At 40.6% G+C, this 16,994-nt stretch overlaps 1 protein-coding gene across 7 annotated transcripts in view; it reads right to left on the reverse strand.

Annotated features, from left to right (window-relative positions):
- Positions 1-11,399, reverse strand: part of LOC108245777 (protein tyrosine phosphatase non-receptor type 7) — a 13,363-nt gene extending 1,964 nt beyond the window's left edge. The window contains exons 1-9 of one of the 7 annotated variants that reach the window (XM_037975837.1): positions 11,327-11,369; positions 7,297-7,383; positions 7,016-7,165; positions 5,633-5,813; positions 4,640-4,724; positions 4,471-4,550; positions 2,003-2,140; positions 1,655-1,840; positions 1,307-1,476 (exon numbers count right to left, since the gene is read on the reverse strand). In XM_037975837.1, coding sequence (XP_037831765.1) covers positions 1,307-1,476; positions 1,655-1,840; positions 2,003-2,140; positions 4,471-4,550; positions 4,640-4,724; positions 5,633-5,813; positions 7,016-7,107 — 932 coding nt within the window. In that variant the 5' untranslated portion in view covers positions 7,108-7,165; positions 7,297-7,383; positions 11,327-11,369. Of the gene's footprint in view, positions 1-1,306; positions 1,477-1,654; positions 1,841-2,002; positions 2,141-4,470; positions 4,551-4,639; positions 4,725-5,632; positions 5,814-7,015; positions 7,166-7,296; positions 7,384-8,025; positions 8,648-9,210; positions 10,301-11,326 lie in introns of those variants that run through there. The other 6 variants (XM_037975834.1, XM_017432961.3, XM_037975833.1 and 3 more) reach the window with 6 other exon arrangements.
- Positions 11,400-16,994: the final 5,595 nt, after the last annotated feature.

A 16,994-nucleotide genomic window follows, 5' to 3' on the forward strand; every position in this document is an offset into this window, starting at 1 on the left:
GACAGAGGAGACAGAGGAGAGAGGACAGAGACAGAGGAGACAGAGACAGAGGGGGCAGAGGAGACAGAGGAGAGAGGACAGAGACAGAGGAGACAGAGACAGAGGGGACAGAGGAGACAGAGGAGAGAGGACAGAGACAGAGGAGACAGAGACAGAGGGGACAGATATCATTTTTATTAAAGAGGCTGCAGCTTAATTTAAACCCAGTAACCTACAACTTGTCCTCTCCAAAGACACATCTGGATGTTTTCCTGCATTCAGATCATTTTCCTTTTTTCTGCCCACAGCTGAACTTTTATCTGCTCTTTTTAACGTTCTGCTCCGTCAAACACTCAAACAGGAAGTAGCTTTCTAAGCATTTGCCGCTCTCAGGGACCAGAACATCCTCTGCTGATGCTGGGAGATAAATCCTCATCATTTGAATATGTGGTCGAGCAGCGGTGTACTTTCTGTTCAAAGGGAACAAGATGACATGGAGATAATGACTTTTATTGGTCTGTAGGTAGAAAATAAACTGTGTTGTATGAAAATTAATGTGTTCTTATTTTTAACAACAAAGGAGGAAACTAAAGAGTTATAATTTATTATTTAAGAGTCACACCCATCAACGTTTAGCAGTTAGCAGTTAGCAGTTAGCATTGCCCGTTATCTGTTTCCACTGAACTGTTAAACAAATTTACCACAAACTTTAGTCGATGGAAAATGTTAATCAGCCTCATTTCTCCTGGTTGGAAGTCAGTAAGCTGTCAGTCTGAAGCTGAATCTGATTTCCAGAAGTAATTTGGCTCCTTTAACATCAACCTTTAAATAAACTGATGCCTCATGTTTCTGCTGGAGGACCAATCAGTTGTTCTTTATCCTGTAACTGATGCTTTCCAGGTAAGACGAAGAACCAAACAGACACAGCTGTGGACACTGGGACAAGGAAATATTCTTGATTATAAGATATAAAAACAGTTCATACTCCTCTCCCTCCACTACATCACAAAACGATCAGGGACGCCCCTCCCTACTGACAGATCGTTGGACCAATCAGGTTGCACCAGATGTTTTCTGGTTCAACTTCTGTCACCTTATTTTTTACATTTAAAGAACATAACATGGGCATGTTAATGTGATTCACCAGAATCAGTTCAAAGTTCAGTTTTCTCCCAAAATAAAACATGTTATTTACAGACACTAACTTAGATTCCAACAGTAAAGCTGAACTAATTATCATATTTCTTCCATCAGGACGTCACATTTACTTCCTGATTTCTGCCTCCATCAGCTCACTTCTCTCCCACTTCCAGTCCCAGAAACCAACCTGCAGTGGACGATGACCGGTCCCGTGATCGGGTCGGAGCCGGTGGACGAGTTCCTGTACGCCTCCACCTCCTCCACCAGCCTGAGCAGGGAAACAATGCATTCTGGGATGTGGTGGTCCGGCCAAGAGCTGAACCAGTAGTGTCTGACTGGACGACACTCCGAGTGCAGCTGGAACACAGAGAAGAGCGAATGATTTTAATAATCTACCTTCTTCTGCAGACTTTGAGCTGGTTTAGCTCTTCATTTAGCTAAACTTTCGGCTCATTTAAATCCTTTAAAGCTGCTGCTGTATGATAGTCATTTCTGAGAACTTCTCCTCCTCTGGTCCTTTACAAAGCGGACCCACCTGGATCTCCATGTCAGTGATGGTGAAGCCGTCTTTCTCCTGGTTGTCTTTGACTCTCAGCAGGAATCGACCAAACCGTCTTGTCTCTCCTTCCTCTTCATCTTCCTCCTTGAGGCCCTTCTCCTCGTCTTCCTCCTTCACCTCCTTGGTCCTGTCCCTCCGCTGAGGCCAGTACGACTCACATTTCTGAAACAAACAAATAAAAAGGTGCATTTCTGCTCAGATCCAGCTCACTGATCTGTAGTTTCAGGTGAATTTTTAATTTAAAAATGACTAAAACTGAATATATTTGTATTTCAGCTTCAGTGGGAAGGTTTAAAGTTTGGAAAAGAAGTTCTTCCTCCTCACCTCGTTGTTCTCCTTCAGTCTGGTGACCATGACGATGATGCTGCTCCTCTCCTGCCACACCATGTCCCAGAAGTCCCCGACTGTGTGCAGCATCGGCCCCTGGGTGGCGATGTAGGCCCTCGGAGCCCCTCTGTAGCCCTGCAGGCCAGAGATACGATCAGACCTCATACCTGAAAATCAATCACGTGTGCAGCTGCGTTCACACAGGATCGTTCTGCAGAATCGTTGGAGATGACAAAGTCTGATCAGAAGCTGAGAAACTCAACAGTTTCAGAGGGAACACGTGTAAAAAAAAAAGAATTCTGTTTCTGTGATCATTTATCTGAAGTCACCATGCACCTCAGAAGTAGGAGCTTCAGTTCATTTTATAAAAAAAATGATGAAATATTTGTCTTCTATCATTAACCCAGATGTTTTATTGTATCAAAAATAGCAAACAGAAGATTTTACTGGATGAGTTCCCTCAGAATATTTAAATGAGGTAAGAAACCTGATCTGACAGCTGGGAGGAGCTGTTTGCTGCAGTGCATTCTGGGTAAACATCTGTCCTCTGCTCTGGTTCTGGTCCAGAAGTCTTCTGGTTCCTTCAGATGAACCTAAGTCAAGCGGCCATGTTGTTTTTAGAGAGAAGAGGCTTTAACCTTTGACCTTTGACCTGCAGACTGAGGCCTGTAGAGTCTGAGATGGAGCTCATTTCTCTGAGCACTGCACGGTCTGACCTTCAGGGTGAAGATCATGTCTCCTCCTGTGAATAATCTGTCTCTCTGAAGGACGATGGACTCCAGATAGTTTTGAAATGACCTTTGACCCTCTCCTGGTTGACGGGCAGCAGCAGCTGCCTCTCTGAGGTCATTGCTGTTGTCTTTCCACCTTGGCGTTGTGCTAACACACCTGGAGCTTCAGAACCAGAGGTGGTCTCACTGATGCTGATCAGATCCTCAGCAGCTCCTGATCCTGAACCTCAGGGATCCTGAGGCTGGAACCAGGTTTTCATTCACAGTTTGAACTTTTTGTTTTTCTTTAATAAATAACAAACTCGGTGGAATCTGTTGAGCATTTTTCTTCACTTGAGGTTAGATTTCAATCATTTTAGAACCTGGGTAAAACCACATCAGTTTATTACGTTTTGTTCCATCTAAAGAGGGTGGACTTTGTCATCATATGAGTGTATGTGGCAACAAATGTGTCAGCAGTTTCACGATGAAACCAGAGCTGTAAATGCTGCAGTTGTGCCTCCAGATGAGCCAGATGTTCACCTGGCTCATGTATTTTAACATTAGGACACTTTTAGTTATTGCACCATGACCACCGTCGCCATATCACTTGTTGTTTTTGTGTTTCTGTGTTAAGAAACTCACAGCTTCCTCACCCCCCCTCTGAAACCACCTCATATCCTCTTCAAACAGGAAGTGAATGATTAGGACCGTTCTGATCATCAGACTCAGCTGCATCCAAACACCAGCCTGAGTTTATGGAGCTGAAGGTTAAACATCAGCAGCAGGTGTCATAAAAACTGTTAATAATACCAACACACACACACACACACACACACACACACACACCGCTGAAGGCTGAGGGATGCGTGGGCTGCAGCAGAGGGGGGGTGAGTCAGGGACAAGTCACTTCCTCCTCCATTTCCTGTGGTTTTCCTGGTTGTCAGACTCCTACGTCAACAGGCTGATCGTACCTCAGTTTCAGCTTTTTTAGCTGTCCGACACACACACACACACACACACACACACACACACACACACACACACACACACACACACACACGAGAAGACACCCACGCTCAGTGATAGCGCTGTCACACACTTCACCAGCTTGTTTTCTGGTTAATAAAACCCACAAGGAAACATGTTTCTTCATTAGTTTGATCTGAAACTCTACAGTCACCCCTGATCACAGCACATATTTTCTGCTAACTTTGACTTAAAGCTTGCATAGAGCATGCACATAAATATGTTTTTGCTGTCATAAAAACTAGACATTTTTATTAATATTGTTTTATTTTTAGGTATGCAAACAATAAACGTGCACACATTGCATAAGAGTTGACAAATTTTGTATAATCTTAATGAGCCTAGTATGTTGGGTACAACTCAGGCAGGAAAAACATCACTTTTGTTCAGCTGGAGTTCCACAAGGATGAGAGTTCGGTCCCCTGGTCTGTTTCAGCTGTTCCACAGTGGGACAGACTAATTTCAGCTAAAACAGTCACCCCTGATCACAGCAGACATTTTCTGTCTGTAGAGGATGCATATAATTACTTTTTCTGTTGCCATTAAAAAATAGAAGTTAATTTTTTTTAACACTCACGTCTACCAGAAGGTGTTTTAATAATGAAACTGAAACCCAAACAGGGGTTTTACATTTTTAACATCTGTACCAGTTTTAGATTAGATTAATGTAAGCATTGATATTTATAAAGCAGACTGACTCAGTATGAAACAATGTGAGACTCTGACCCTGATGTAGTTGGCGTTAATGTAGCGATCCGGTCCGGGTTCCTCCTCTGGGTTCTGCAGGATCACCCGACTCTCTGGGTCTAAACAGGAAACAACAAACCACAACAATAAATTAAAATTAAAAAGCACAAACAACAAGGTTTCTGCAGAGATCCGGTGAGACTCTTACTGGGGAGGATGGTTTTATATCTGTCTTTCATCGTGTGTCCTGGAACATCAAGTTCTGCAGCGTTCACGAAGTTCGGAGGGATTTTCTGACGGGAACAGAGGAGCACGCCGGGTGATAAAACAAACACACCTTACAGGACAGATTCTGAGTTTGTCTGCAGTTCTTTAATAATAAAACATTCAGAGTAAGAATATTTAAGAAGATTATTTGTTTTAAACCTTGACGAAAGCTCCGTTATCTAATAAGACTAAAAAAAAAGAAACCAGAGAAATTATGTTTTCTGTGAAGATGCAGAGATCACTGAGAGCTGAATGACTGTTAGCTGAAGCTAAACGTAGCAAAATAGTAGCTAAAGGTAAAAGTCTCAAAGGTTTCCTAACTTTCTTCTTTCTTTCGGCTGTTTCCTTCAGCTGAGGTCACCACAGCGACTAAACTCTGTGTTTCGATTTGGTAACTGTTTGCTTCTTGACACAACCTCAGCTCGAACCTGCAGCCAGCCTCACTGAAGGCTAGCTGGAAGCTAATGGTAGCATGAAAAGAAAAAAGCAGATTTCAAAGAGAATAAAGTTTAGAAGGAACTGAAGAGACCTCCACGTGTTTCTATGGGGAAAATATTTGTAAATAAAGTGAAATATTTTAAAAAGTCTAAAAGTTACAAAAACTAAAAGTGACAGCAGCCATCAGCTGAAGGAGCTGAAGGTTTTAAAATCAGATAAAAAAGCAAAAAGTCTGCAGACGGAGTTAGATGATATAAAACGAGCAGAAGAGCTGCTTCACCCCAGAAATTCACCCTTTCATGACAGTTTTATTAAACTCAGTAAAATTATGTTTGTTTTATAAATTATATGTGACGAGAAACTTTTCCAGCTGTTATTCTTCTGATGCACCAAACAATCACAACAAGCTGGACTGAAGAAAAACACAACAAAGTTCTAGATAAACAGAAATGAAAAATAAACAATAAATAAATCAGAAAGTAAATAAAAGCTGTACCTGGTACTCTGTGTTCAGTGTGTTTGTGTCCCTCGCAGCTTCCTGTAGCTGAGTGTGTGTGAGCGGGCGGGAGGAGGTGTGTAACAACTGAAGCCACACCTCCTTGGGGGTGGAGACAGAACACACAGTCTCTGCCCCCAAAGTGCTTACGTCCAACAGCAGCGACAGATTGGAGCCCCGCCTACAAAAGAAGATTTGAAATATTGTTTTTAAATGAAAAAAAAGTGTTTTATAGATCAGGAAAAAGTAAAAGAATTATTGAAAAGTGATTTTTCAAACATCTGAAAAGCTTCTTTTATTATTCCTGCTACATTTACTCCAATTTAATATCAGAACATTTTTGTCAAATTGAATAATTTTCAGATTTATTCCCAGTTTTATCTGTTTATTATTAATCCAGTCCTTTTTAAATTTAATTCATTTATCAGTTTAACACCAGTTCACCACAGAGAAAAAACTAATTTAACTGAATTCATTAGAAACCAATTTAATCCATTTTACTCCAATTCAAATTTAAAAACTCAGACTCAGATCTAATGACATCCAGAAAAGTTCAAATTTTAATTCAGTTATTTTTATCACAATTAGATCCTAATTTACTTCCACTGAAATTTATTTTCTTTCAGTCCAGATGGAAAATGGTCTGACTTATCCAGACAAGGACTCCACAGTGCTTCATGCTGCAGTCAGTTATTCATTCATTCATTCATCCATTCATCCATTCATTCACCCATTCATTCACCCACTCATCCACACACTGATGGCGGTGAGCTAAACTGTAGCCACAGGCTGACAAAAGCGCAGCGGAGAAATTAAATAAAATATCAAAATAAAGTTTTTCTTTCAGTTGAACCCCATCATCAAACCCTGCAGAGTCCGTTCCTCTGGTTTCAAACGTTAACGATGAGTTTCTGTGGGCGGAGTTAAATCCTGACGTAAAGGGGGCAGAGCCAGCTGTGGCAGACCGCTGTAGGACGCTGAGGAAGTTACTGATCACATTAATTACAACCATTTCACCTCCAGCCTGTCTGTGTTTGTTATTTCCTGCCTGTTGGTTCTCGATGTGTCAAATTCAGAGAAATCAAAGCGATGAAGAGACCCGAGTCTCTGATTCATCTTTGATTTTTAATTTAAATGAAAGTTTTTAAATGAGAGGCTCTGAAGAAACAAGCAGCTTTTATGACTTTCTTTAGATTTATGTCCGCTTCACCTTTAACCTTTATTCAAGGAGTCACAGGGAGGCCCGACAGAACCCGACAGGACCTGACAGAACCTGACAGGACCTGATACAACCTGACAAAACCCGACAGAACCTGATAGAACCTGATACAACCTGACTGGTCCTGTCAGGGTTCTGGGTCTCGGTGTGAGGGTGGAACCAACCTCTCCTGGAGGCGGACCGATGACTTGCGAGGAGGCGTGGTTAAAGGTGGAGGCGTCACCGGGTCGTCGGCGGGACCTGAAGTGGTGATCATTGTGGGCGTCTCTGTGGAACCGTTTGGATCTTCAGATGGTCTCAGCTGAGCTCAGCAGCTGCAGGAACCAGAGAGAGAATCAGTCCTCAGGTCTGACTGAGCTCAGACACGATGCAGCTAAAAGTTTCACATTTTTACAGTGACTGAGTTTATTTTATTATAAATACAGACAATCTGCTTTTATTTTACCATTAATGATTTAACCTAAAGTTGATATCAGAATCTCTGCTGGAACCATGAGAACAGGCGGTACTTCTACAACAGCTGGAGGTCTTACTGGGAAAGGTATTACAAAAAAATGAGATAAAGAAAAAAAAGAAGCAGAATAAAAACAACAACAGACGAATCATTTCTGTTGATTAATGAATCTGTAAAATATGGAACATTGTTTGTTTTAGGAAAAGTAAAATAATGATTAACTGTCGTGGAGAAGGAGGAGCAGAGATGCTGCTCCTCACTGAGGGGAGTCAGCTGAGGAGGAGGAGGAGGAGGGGGAGGAGGAGTCAGTCAGCTGAGGAGGAAGAGGAGGAGGAGGAGGAGGAGGAGAGATGCTGCTCCTCACTGAAGGGAGTCAGCTGAGGAGGAGGAGGAGGAGGAAGAGGAGGAGGAGGGTCAGAGCTGTGACCCATCTGTGTTCCTGTTCTCAGGTCTGGATCAGAACCGAAGGAACCAGATCCTGGATTCTCATCTTCCTCTGCAGGGTCACCAGACTCAGCCTAAGAGAGAAGCTGAGGAGCAGAGCTGCTCCTCCTGCTCCTCCTGCTCCTCCTCCCTGAGGAGCAGAGCTGTTTTATTATCAGCTGCGGTGTGAAGCGTCAGAACCACAGAGATGAGGAGAAACGATTCGTTTCTGTCTCAGTTTTTGACAGAACCAACCTGCAGCTCGTTTTAATAAAACAGTCAGACTGATTCACTCACCATCCTGCTCCTCCCGTCCAGTTTCCCCTCGTCTTTACTTTCAGTTAGTCTAATTTCTCATCTGTTCCTTTTACCAACGAGCTGAAACTCCAGGCTGAAAGTCGATGTTTGTTAAATGAAATCCTGATGCTCCGCAGAGGCAGCGCTCCCGTCAGCAACAGGTCTGAACTATGATGAGGCAAAAACAAATAAAACCTCCTCCTGTGTGTGAGAGTGTTTCCACATCAGTACAGATCTGAAACCTTTCAGTTTGTCTCCATCGGAAGAAAGTTTCTTCACAGCAGGAAGTCAGACGCCCACGCTTACTCAACATACGCTCGTACACGACACAACGCAGTCAACGCAGAGAAACGAGAAGTCCGAACTGACGGGGCACCAGTTGAGACCCATTGATGCTCACGCTGTTATTTCCTCACAGTTTTCAGTTTGCAGAATCCCCAGAACCTGCAGCTCCATGAGGAACACTGAGCCCAGAAGAGATCTGCTGACAGGTTCCCCTCGGAGACATCGCTGCTTTTTATTACAATCTGCAAACAAACATGTTTCTTTTCTACAGTCTGTCCTCTTCTTCTTCAGTTTCTCCATCCAGTCAGAGGTCAGAGGTCAGAGGTCACACACCTAAACTCCCATTGACTTCCATTAGATCTGAGCTTCCAAACAGGAAGTGAAGGCTCTTTTTAACTCTTCAGGTCTCCTCCATAAACCCTGTAGAACCATCAGCCTGAACCTGTGGGATCATCAGAACCTTCTGCTGCTCACGGGTCAAGAAGTTCTGTTGGTTTTCACTCAGAGGCTGTTTGTTTTCAGCACTTCTGTCTGCAGGTCTTATGTTAATTTGGTCATTTGTTGGTATATTTATGGAGTTATTTCTTCTTTAATAAAGTTTTCTGGATATATTTTCTCCCTTTTTTGCCCCTTCAGGCAGTTCAGTCATGTTTTTGTAGAAGATAATTATTCTCTTTAAAGTGTTTTTAGGTTTGAACCTGACGTCGTTTAAAAGCAGAAACAGCTCCACACAGAAACAAACTCCTGACCTGAGCAGGTAAGTGATCAAGCTGCAGTTCCTCCTGCTGCCACCAGAACATGAACATGTTTCTGTTCTTATTAACAGAACTGTTTATGGAACCAATAATAAACACGCTTTAGGTCACAGACGGTTGGAATAATGAACATATTTATGCTTACCAGAGATTTCACTGCCACGTTCTTCTGTTTTTACTTCATTTATCCTCAGCTCCAACATGACCGACCTCCCTGAACTCAGACCTGCTCACACACCTGACCTGCTAACTAACCAACCAGCCGACTACCTGCAGAGATTAACCAGCTAGCAGTAAAAACAAGAGAAAAGTCAGCCGGAGTGTTTCTCGCCTTCCTGGAATGAAAGTTACTGTGAAACCGGGACAAGAAGAAACAAGTGAACAGAGAGAAAGTGATAGTAACCTGGAGAAGGAGAGGAAAAAACCAGGCAGCAGGATTAGACTTGTCTTGTTTTTCTGGCCGTTATTATCCTGATTCAGGCGGAGAGACAGACAGTGAAGGAGATGCTGCAGGCGTGGATTATTACCACCCGACTCCAGCTGCTCAACAAGAATTCATGTCAGAAACAGGAGATAAACGCAGCCGAACACGAGCTCCGAGCTCTTCTCCTTCACTGGAAACACGAACGCTGAGCACTGAGTGACACCTGAAACTGAGCTATTAAAGCTGAAAGAAGCAGGACACTAGCTACAAGCTAACTGTATCAAAGGGCTAGCTACAAGCTAAAAGCTAAAAGGAGCCGAATGGTAGCTAAAATAAAGAAATCAAAGCCAGCAGGAGCTCCTCTCTGACTTTTAATATTTGACCCATAACAGGAAGGTTGGACGTTTCACAGGTTGTTCTTCCGACCAATTATCCAATCAGAGGAGAGTATTTACCTCTACATGTTATAATTAAAGGAATGCTTGTCACCCGCCACCTTCTGAACCAGATTTAAATGAATCATCTTAAATGAAGAAAAGACAACTCTGTGATGTCACGCAGAATACCACACCAAACAGAACTCAGTGTCTTTGTGTTCGCTGAGGTCAGGTGGCTGTGGCAGCCATCTTGAATCAGGCTGACCCAAAAGTTAGTTGGTTGTAAACGAACATCCAATAATTACTTCAGATTTATCTCTGACAGACAAACAAAACCAACAAAAACACTAAAACCTGAACCTCCTCACCTTCAAACCGTTTGGAGAAACAGTTTAGTTGTTTTTAAACAGTTTGTACTTCAGAAATAAATATAAAATAAATTAAAAAGCTACGAATATATATTTTAATAATATCTTTGTTAATGAAAGCAGGTTTATGATGAACAGAATAAACTGATGCAGATCTCAGGGAGGTAAAAACAATAAAAACATTAGTAAATAAGTAAATTAATCAATAATAACATAATAAATAAGGTTTAAACTTGTGAATTTTGTGATCTGCTGTCATGAGATGAACTAATATGAACTAAAAACAAATCTAAAATATATTTAATTCAGATATTTTACATACTTATAAAACCAGCACTAAATATTGTGTGTATTTTTTTGTGAATATTGAATTAATAAACAATAACTCATTAGGTCTTATATTAAGAAGTCAGATTTAATAAACACCTTAGTCAGAGGCAACAACATATTTAAAATGAAATTTAAATATTAAATCCTGTTTAAGAGAAGCAGCTGCTGAAAGTCGAGTCATCTATGAGTTGAGCTTCTAAATCCTTCAGATGATTTTATTTTGTATAAATTAAACTAAATTCAAACTTAATGAGAGTAATCTAATGTGATGCTTCCATCGATACGAGTCACAGCGTCGCTGAATGGAGGGAAGAAAACAAATCTGCAGATCTGAGATCTAAAACCTGCTGAAGATTTCATCCATCTGATGACTTTTATAGAAATATTACAGTACAATCTGCTTTTAACTGAACTTATCATCCAGAAATAATCTTCTGTTTGTTGTTCTGAGTCCAAACCTGACAGGATTTAATCTTTACAGCCTCACCTGGGCTTTGCTGTTTGTAGATTCATAATAAATTACAATAAATAACATGTTTGCTATGAGTACGTTCATTTATGGCTTAATTTCAGGCTACATTTATAAAATGTCATATTTTCTTTTAATAAACTTGTCAGTTTAATAAAAAATGAAAATAAATAAGTTTGCATTGTAAAAGTCCAAAGCTTATAAATAATTATAAATATTTTCCTTCAGACTGACGACCTGTTCTCCTTTCAAAGTTATGGTTCAGGTGAAGTTTCATCACTCGTCTTCCTCACCTTTCAGTAGCTCTTCATCTCCCTCATTCCTTCCCTCCCATTCAGTCTTCTTCCTGATCTGCCTCTCCTCCTCCTCCTCCTCCTCCTCCTCCTCCTNCAGCTGCATAATGCTAACATTTCAATATGGATCCAAATCTATGAGGAATGTTTCCAACACCTTGTTGAATCTATGCCACAAAGAATTAAATCAGTTCTGGGAGCACAAAGGGTCCAACCTGGTACTGGCAAAGTGTACCTAATAAAGTAGTCGATGAGTGCAGATCCTGACACCTGTTGGAAGACCTAATGGGAGCAAAGCATTTCATGTATTTTAAAAATGGACCATTTAAGTTATATTGGATCACTGGTGCAGTGATCTTAAACTGAGACAATGATTGTTATTTAATGAGTTTTTATTTTGTTCTTATTTATTGGTTGAGGTTTTGTTCCTGGGAGAAATGCTGCACATGTTAATGGTGTTTTTATCTTGTGTGATGTGGAGAGGTGTTTTAATCTTGGCCGATATGTTTCTATGTACAGTTTGTGTGTTTTGGACAGAGTCTGAGTGAAAGACAGCTCACACAGAGCATTAATGACCTCACCTTTTGTTTATAGCTTCCTGTCGTTCGTTAAAGTTTGTCAGCTCACTTGGAGTATGTCAGAGGAGTGTTTTGTTTGTTATTTTTGTGAAGGAACAGCAGTCACCATCTGGCACTACTGCAGGGAAGTGACACATTGTTGGCTTATGTAAAACGTCACAATATCCTAATCTAATCTGCTCTTTGCTGCCTACCTCAGCAAAAGTTGAAACAAACAATCTAAAAAACCATTAAAATTTTACAAAGCGGAAGGGTGTGTGACTTGGCTGATAAAGCCCTTTGATTCCTGAAACAGTATTCCAGTGTTTCTGCTGTTGTTATGGAGCTTCTGTGCACTTAACACCTAATCCTGACTGTGTGCTTCAGGCTACCGTTAGCCGGGCGTGCTTCTTTTTACTACGTTGAATGAGTAAAGCTAATTATGGAAGTAACTCCTCAGGTACTGGTGCTCTCCCTAATGTGATGACTGTAAATATTATCCTTAATGTACAGATGAATGTGAATAGTAGCACTATTATTGTACAGGTAGAATACTGTGTGTACACTGTAACTCTACAAACCTTTCACTCTCCTTGGAAGGGGGGAGCGGTGATGGTGTCATCACCCCGCTGCTTTTTTTATTGTTGTTTTCATTTCTTATTCTAAGTGGACTTTGCCATAAACACAGCTGCAGGACTCAAAAACACCCAGCATTTAAAACAGAAAACTATGTAAATAATACTCCAAATTAGAACTCAACTCTCAAATAAAAATGGGTTTAGCTGTTTTTGTTGTGCTGATGTCATTTTATTTTATGCTCCATTTACAAGCCACAATTTGCTGCTGATTACAAAGTTGAAAGTTCTCTTTATTGTTGTGATATTAACCCCAGTTCTCCCTCATTTTTAATTTCACTCTGTCTCACATTCTGCTTGCGCCTGACAGCATCAAACCATAACACTGCTTACTGCAACAGGTTTCAATTCCAAACTCCAAAATCCTAGAAATGCTTAAGCAGCTAGTGCAAAAATAAGCCTTTAAGTGGTTTTCCTTTTAACTTAGGAGTTTAAAAAAATGCATGTTTAAACAGCAGAGAGAAATTTTTAAAAATAGTGGATAAACTTTTCACCGTAAGGCATTGCTGGTTATGGCTTTTGATTATCTATTGGGCTACGGTAGGTCAGCGGTCAGTGGTCAGTGGTCAGTGGTCAGTGCCACAGTTTCATAATCCTCAGGGTACAGGTTTGAGCCCAGGTTGCATCAAAGGACATCCAGTATAAAACAATGTCCAAATCTCTCGTGAGTTTGCTCATTATGGCAACCCCTGCAGGAGAGAGCAGCCAAAAGAAAAAAATAGCTTTTGAGTTTGTGGTAAAATACAATATAGTTTCTGATTTGTTTTGTTGTTGTTGTTGTTGTTGTTTTTATCCACATTATTTGACATGTAGCATCCTTTTCTTTGTGTGCAAGGAGCCAGACTTTCTTGTAATCCTTTCAAGCGGTTCCGAGCAACACTTCTTGAAGGTTCCTGAAGATCTGTCACAGAATTATTTATGTGATTTTTATATGAGGTTATTTTATTAATTTACTTAATTGTACCTGACATTTTTTTCTGTTAGGTCACTTCCATAAAATACATTAAAGCATGAAGAAGAGACTCTTCACTCAAAGATCGAACCGATGTACACAGGCACAACAGACTACTTGGCAAACAAACAAAAAAAAAAAAATTTTAAATTCGACCTTTAGGTACTTTGTTACTAGCTGCCTGTCACAAATATAATTTGTTCCAGTTATTATTCTGAAAAAGTTGGGACACTGTGTAAAATGTAAATAGAAACAGAATGCAATGATTTGCAAATCGTGAAAAGCACATACAGTATTTTATTCATAATGGAACATAGTAAAAATATCTACTCTTCTTTCTAGGAATTTGGCCAATTTTTTTAGTCATCTAAATTATTGACAACCCAGGTTCCAGACCAGGAAGCAGAGCTGTAGTCTGCTTCTCCTCTTTTACCCACCCAAACCTCCATTGAAACGGTGTCAGCTCGCCCACGGCCCAAATTAAATAAACCAAAAATCAGTTCTACAAAAAGAAATCATATAAACTTTGTAAAGATATGCACCAGAACAGAAAAATAAAACCATTAAATATGGATGATTGAACATAAGATCTCTCTCCTCTAAGTCTCTGTTAGTTAATGATTTGATAACTGATCATCATATTGATTGATTTATTACTCATTCTCTTCATCATACTCTTGATCTGGTACTGACATATGGCATAGAAAGTAAGTACTTTCTATGGGGGCGGCAGTAACTCAGGGAGTAGGGGTTTGTCTTGTAACCAGTGGGTTGCCAGTTTGAACCCCCTCTCCGTCCGTCCCATCTGTTGTGTCCTTGGGCAAGACACTTCACCTGCTTTGCCTACTGGTGGTGGTCAGAGGGCTCGGTGGCGCCGGCGTAATGGCCGCCTCACCTCTGTCAGCCTGCCCCAGGGCAGTAGTAGGCATATTAACAGGAAACACCATCAGTGTGTGGATGAATGGGTGAATGACTGATTGCAGTGAAGCACTTTGGAGTCCTCAGACTTGATAAAGCGCTATACAAGTGCAAGCCATTTACTTAATAATATATTCTCACATTTCTGTCTGACCATCAACTGTCCTGAGTGTTCTTTGCTGAATTTTTGCTTGATGGGAGCATATGATGTTCTAAAATCTGTATACCGTATTTTCTGCACTATAGGGCGCACTGGATTATAAGACGCACTGTCAACAAATGGTCCATTTTCAAACTTTTGTCATATATAAAGCACACTGGACTATAAGGCGCATCATCGTGCACGTGCACCTCCCATTTTCTGTAACTTGGTGCGGACCGTGCGCACCATGCTCCATTCAAAATGTATAATTTTCATGCTCTAGCAGAGGTTGTTCACTTGTATCAATTCAATTCAAATTCAAAAATACTTTATTTATCCCAAAGGGAAACTAAATCAGCATTTATATGATCCCTCCATGAGAGATCAAAGGTAATCAAACGGTTCAAAACTCACAGAAGAATACTGCACCGACATAAGCATCAAGTAGAAACGCCTCCACCGCTCGCTCAGGTCCGTGCACAGAGCCCTGTGTGACTATAACTGAGCCTTTATGCTGCAAGCGGTGCAGCTTTGTAGTTTACCAAAGTCATACTAAAACATGACGACTTCTTACATATATAAAGCACCCCGGACTATGAGGCACACTGTTGTTTTTTGAGAAAATTGAAAGCTTTTAAGTGCGCCTTATAGTCCGGAAAAAACGGTATACATCGATGGTGCCTTTCCTCATGTATAAGCTGCCCAAGCAAGGGGTATTAACGCAACCCCATATCATCAGAGAGGTAGGCTTTTGAACTCTGTGCTGATAACAGACGGGTAGGTCCCGCTCCTCAGAAGACATGGCATCTGTGGTTTGCAAAAACAATTTCAAATTTTGATTCATCTGACCACAGATGAATGCCTCAGTCCATTTTAAATGAGCTTTGGTCCAGAGAAGACAGCAGTTTCTGGATGGTGGTCATATATGGCTTTACAGGCTGGTGAACCTCTACCCATCTTTACATCTGATAAATTCAGCTTCTTTAAAATGTTCTTTTATACCCAGTCCTCTTACTGACATGTTGCCAAATAACCTAATTAGTTTCAAAATGTTTGTCCAGCCTCACTTCTGTCAGCCTGCCCTAACCACTTACATTTCTAAGCTTTTAATGCTGCTGTGCAGCCATTTGTTTTATGTGCTGCTGCCATACTTTAATTTTTCCAAAATTGTACACTTTCTTAGTTTCAACATTTAATATGTTTACTGTGTTTGATTGTGAATAAATATGGGTTATGAGATTTACAAATCATTGCATTCAATACATTTTATCCAGCGTCACAACTTTTTTGGAGCTGGGGTTGTATAAAAACTATTAAAAGAAAAAAGTTTGATAAATAGAAAAAAAGATTTCATTACCACTAAAGTTATTCCTAAAGAGCTGTTATCTGAAAACTCAACATAGATGCATTTAGTGATAATGCATTACTTAGGTCATTTTTTTATTTCTTCAAGACATGACTTTCTAATGCTGTTGATCTGTTTTTGTCCTCCATGTGTTCACTTTTTGTCATTGTTGCCTTGATGACCACCTAAATACAAGTCTGGTTTAACATCAAGTAAAGAGTGTCAGCTTAAGACTTTTGCACAGTGGTGTAGATGTGTAGGGATGGACAGATACAGTATTAATTTGAAGACAAACTTTATTTGTTGAGTATGTTGAGTGTCAGCAGTATAAGAAGCTTTTTCAGTGTTTTCCCGGCTTCTGGAACATCCAGTTTGCTTAGAATCCCGATCTGTGTTTATACTGGTATCTTTTTATTAAGCTGCCAGGAAGTCAGGGTTTATTAGTAATATTTATCAGCTGAAGTAAACAACCGTACCATTAAAGGCATAGTTCAGATATTCTGACGTGGGGTTCTGTGGAAAGGTTAAGGACCACCAGTGTCTTTCCTGTTGCAGCCTAAAACAGGTAAGATCTGAACGACCATAGAATGCTCTACATCTTCCAATAATCTTAGTTTGGAATAAAAGAGTTTAGGTCTGACTGGACTTAAACTCTGGACAGGGGCAACAAAAGCCTGTAAAAGTGGATTGCTCGCACCTTAAAATGACTCCAGTCTCGAAAGATTTTAAGCAGTTCATGTAAATGCTATTTTAAAACCCTTTACTTTGTTGTCAGTTTCGCATTACAGTTATTTACATGGATTTTATGGAATTTGCAGGTGCAAGTAGCAGCAGCAGCTAGCTGTAACACCTCTGGTCAAATTTGCTGGCCAGACAGTCTTTTTACTGTATGGATAATCAACGTTAGCAAACACAAATCTGTTTGCATGAACCACTATGACATTTTGGAGATTGAAGTTAGAATGCCACTTTGGGCTTGGCTGCACTCAGATTAGCTTTTAGTCCAGACTGACTGACTGACTGACTGACTGACTGACTGACTGACTGACTGACTGACAGAAAGACGGACTGACTGACAGAAAGACGGACTGACTGACTGACTGACAGAAAGACACTCAC

This window comes from Kryptolebias marmoratus, linkage group LG1 (assembly GCF_001649575.2).
Source record: "Kryptolebias marmoratus isolate JLee-2015 linkage group LG1, ASM164957v2, whole genome shotgun sequence".
Taxonomy (NCBI): Eukaryota; Metazoa; Chordata; class Actinopteri; order Cyprinodontiformes; family Rivulidae; genus Kryptolebias; species Kryptolebias marmoratus.